The 3,850-nt window shown below is 51.7% G+C and overlaps 1 protein-coding gene across 1 annotated transcript; it reads left to right on the top strand.

The window, feature by feature from the left end:
• Nucleotides 1-711: 711 nt before the first annotated feature.
• Gpr150 (G protein-coupled receptor 150) lies at nt 712-2,830 on the top strand. Its single transcript, XM_028760192.1, has one exon. The coding sequence runs from the start codon at nt 885-887 to the stop codon at nt 2,166-2,168; it is 1,284 nt and encodes a 427-aa protein (XP_028616025.1). The 5' UTR covers nt 712-884; the 3' UTR covers nt 2,169-2,830.
• Nucleotides 2,831-3,850: the final 1,020 nt, after the last annotated feature.

Raw genomic sequence — 3,850 nt, 5'->3', positions numbered from 1 at the left:
TGACAAAATGAGTTTCGCATCACTGAGAGGAGAGAGCAGCTGCCATCCCCTGATACTAGTAAAGAAAGTATTGGAAAACATCTGCAGACCTCTCTGTTCCTAATTGCTAGGCAACGGGAAGGCTCTTAGTTCTCTCCAATTAAACCTCTCCCGCTGCAGGCAGTGGAAGGTGAGCCCTGTCAAAGGCTCATCTAATGACTCTGCTCAAAAAGCTGTTAGTACTGTTAGGGTTGGGTGTAGTTCTGTGGTAGACTGCTTGCCCAGCGGGGTCTAAAATAGAGAAGCCTGCTTGGTTTCTTGTGTCCTTCTATTTCTCAAGCTAGTGCAGACGTGTGGCATTACAAAATGTTTTTTTGTTTTTCGTTTTTAACCAAAAGTAGTATTTGTATTTTTCCCGTTAGCAATCACACAATTGTTGGGGGAAGGGTACTAGCTGAGTCAGGAACTTTCTATCTCAAAACTGGTTCTGGGTTAACATTAATTAGCCTTTGCAGTGGTCACATACACAACTTTCTGTCTGGCTATATGCCACAGGGCAAGATTTCCAGAGCCTAGAGGTTCACAGATCCCGCTGAGGGAGGCGGCTGCATGGATTACAAGATGCTAGCTGGGATTGGGGGAGGGGGCGAACAGCGGAGAAGGTGGAGAAGAGGGATCATGTGTGTTCCTCGAATGTACAACCCACATTTGAGTGACAAATACAGAGGACAACCTGTAAAAACAACTAAGCGCAAATCCACCCACATTCATCTCTCCCTGGATGTGTGCTTTTTCAACTAACTTTGGGAAGTCGCAGAGACCCAGCGGTGTGGCCCGCGACACCTCTCCTACACTTTGGCATTTTAAGCGTTATCTCTCAGCGGTTTCTTTCTTCCGGATTAAGGATGGAAGATTCCTTCAGCTCCTCAACTCTGTCTCCGGCGTCCAATCTCTCCGTACCCATTCGGCCGAGCTGGGGTCTCAACTTGACTTCTGGGCAGGGAGCCTCTGTCCCGGGACCACAGCCGCCTCCACGCGGGCCACCCAGCCACCGGATCCATCTGGTCTTCTTGGGGATCATCCTGGTGGCCGCGGTAGCTGGCAACACCACGGTGCTCTACCGCTTGTGTGGCGGTAGCAGCCGACCCTGGCCTGGTCCCAAGCGTCGCAAGATGGACTTCCTGCTTGTGCAGCTAGCAGCGGCTGACCTGTATGCCAGTGGAGGCACCGCGCTGTCCCAGCTGGCTTGGGAGCTGCTGGGCGACCCGCGACCGGCTCTGGGCGACTGGGCTTGCCGACTTTCCCAGCTGCTGCAAGCATCGGGGAGGGGCGCCTCCGCCCACCTGGTGGCGCTCATTGCCTTGGAGCGCCAGGTCTCAGTGCGCGGTCCTCAGGGCCCGCAGCTGCCCGCGCGTGCCCTGGCTGCACTGAGCTGGCTGCTGGCGTTGCTGCTGGCGCTGCCGCCGACCTTCGTGGTGCGCTGGGGCGTTCCTCCAGCTTCAACCGCCAGCGCCTGGCCGGGGGAGCATCGCTGCGGGGGCATCTTCGCGCCCCTGCCGCGCTGGCACCTGCAGGTCTACACGCTCTATGAGGCTATCGTGGGCTTCGCGGCGCCAGTCGCTGTCTTGGGTGTCTCTTGCGGCCACCTGCTGTGTGTCTGGTGGCAGCGCGGGTCTCAGGCTCCTGTGGCTGGTATGCCCTGGTCGCCCAATATGACCCGAGCCTCCTTGACCAGTGCGCTGCCCCGAGCCAAGGTTCAAAGCTTGAAAATGAGTCTGGCACTGGCAGTGCTCTTCGTGGGCTGTGACCTGCCCTACTTCGCCGCTCGCTTGGCAGCCGCCTGGTCGCCAGGGCCCGCGGGTGACTGGGAGGGAGAGAGCCTGGTGGCGGCGATGCGTGTCGTAGAGGTGGCCAACAGCGCCGTCAACCCTTTGGTCTACCTTTTCTTCCAGGCGGGCGACTGCGGTCTCTGGCGGCGGCTACGGAGGCGCCCAGGAGTTCTGTGCTGCCTGCAGGAGGAAGAAGCGGATATCAGCGCAGGGGCTAGGGACCACCAGGCACTCCACCGCCATCGCTGGCCCCACCCTCATTATCACCACGCTCGGCGGGAGGAGCGGGACCAGGGCTTCCTGCGCCCTCCCCCGCCACGCCCCAGACCGCTGGCCTGCTCCTGTGAAAGTGCCTTCTAGGAGCTGCTGCACAGACAGGTCGTTTGTCACTGTGGCTCAGCCTTCAGACAAAACAGGGTATAAGTGGTCTGCCTAAATCTCCAAGAGTGGAACTGTCTGCAGGAACCACTGAAGTTGCCCGCATCCTGTATGCGACAGTTATTTTCTTCTAATAAGGACATGGTTTTCACTTCCGGTTAGTTTTCTTCCCTCTGGTTCCTATCATAATGCCCATGTTGAGGAGACTAAACTCTTGGAAAGTTGAAAACAACAAGAACAACTGAGTTCCCGAGTTAGTATTTTTGCACTTCTCTTTTATATTCCCACTGTGTTCTAGATAAGACCATTCATTTTAAGTAAATTGCCAAATTTTCATTCGTTGCCATTATGTTTTCAGTGATTTTTGAATTGTGCTTAAATCAAGTGCTTCTTTAGGGAACAGCAAATTTGCTGTTCCTTCCAAGAGGAAAACCCCTATAATGCTCTTCCTGGGGAGATCTGGAGTCCTGCTAGCAAAGCTGTAGGAAAGAAATCATACTGACACTTTAGGGACAGAGCATTTGAAAAATGAAAGCATTTCCCACCTAGCCGCTAGAACACTTTTTTAACATGGTAATGTGTTTTCTAGGAAGAAAATGGGTGTGATTTTTATTTCCAGTTTAACTTCCACATCAATAAGAACTGAGAGTCCAGGAGGAGAGCATAGGCTTCTTTCAGTTCTTTCCAAGCGTTCCTGTATTCTGTTAGACATAGAGCTATTGTGCCCAGACCAGCTTCTAAGTCTGTCCACATTAAAGTCCTAAGGGCAGTCTTGAGGGAAAGTGTCAAGTCGATGTGCCAGGGTGGGACTCGATTTTCCAGTGCTCCGAGATCTGCAGGAGAAAGCTGAGTCCAGCCTGTGTTAAACAGTTTTTAAAACTGTTTAAAAACAAACCCAAACAGGAGTAGTAGAACGTGGTGTTCTGTGAGTAGTAGCCCTGCCAGCGATCCCAGCACCCAGGTAGGAGCATTGTCTTGAATTTGAGGCCAATATCAACTAAGTAGTGAATTCTAGAATAGCCTGGTCTACACTGTTAGATTCTGTCTTAAACAAACAAAACAATGTCTAGCTATTCATGTGAGTCGAAGAGGATTAAATCAGGGAACAGTTGATGCTTGAGCTCCTCCTCGTAACTGTTCTTGCTTCTGAGGGAAGTCACAGCATTTCTGAGCACTATACCAATGTGCCCAGCACCGTGCTGACCTGAGAACTCACAGCTTTCACATAGTAAGTGTGCCACTAAGAGGCAGAAGGGAAGGGACTGGCTAAAGCAATTACACAAGTAATAATCTCTGAGGACTGTGTTTTGTTCATGGTTATATTTATATACTTCCACAACATGTGATACATAGGACCCACTCACTTGTGTCATAGCTTAGAAGCGTAGGCATAGGTAGGATACATAAAAGATAAGCTAAAGGAAATCTACATTCCTCCAGAACACTTTTTCTTAGTGGATACACCGGTTCAGCCCATAGAGAAGGAACCCAGGTCTCTCCTCCTTTGTACCACTTGGATGTTTGGATCCTGGAAGTTGGCATCATCTTCCTCACAGAGGCTAGCTTATTTAGCTGAGCTGCCAAGAAATGGCAGGTGTGAAACAGCAGCTACTCAAGGTACATTTATCCTGCTTGCTCAACCCAGCAACAACCTAGAGGTGTTC

Source organism: Grammomys surdaster, unplaced genomic scaffold (assembly GCF_004785775.1).
Source record: "Grammomys surdaster isolate TR1022 unplaced genomic scaffold, NIH_TR_1.0 126391, whole genome shotgun sequence".
NCBI lineage: Eukaryota > Metazoa > Chordata > Mammalia > Rodentia > Muridae > Grammomys > Grammomys surdaster.
This window is presented reverse-complemented; position numbering and strand designations above follow the sequence as displayed.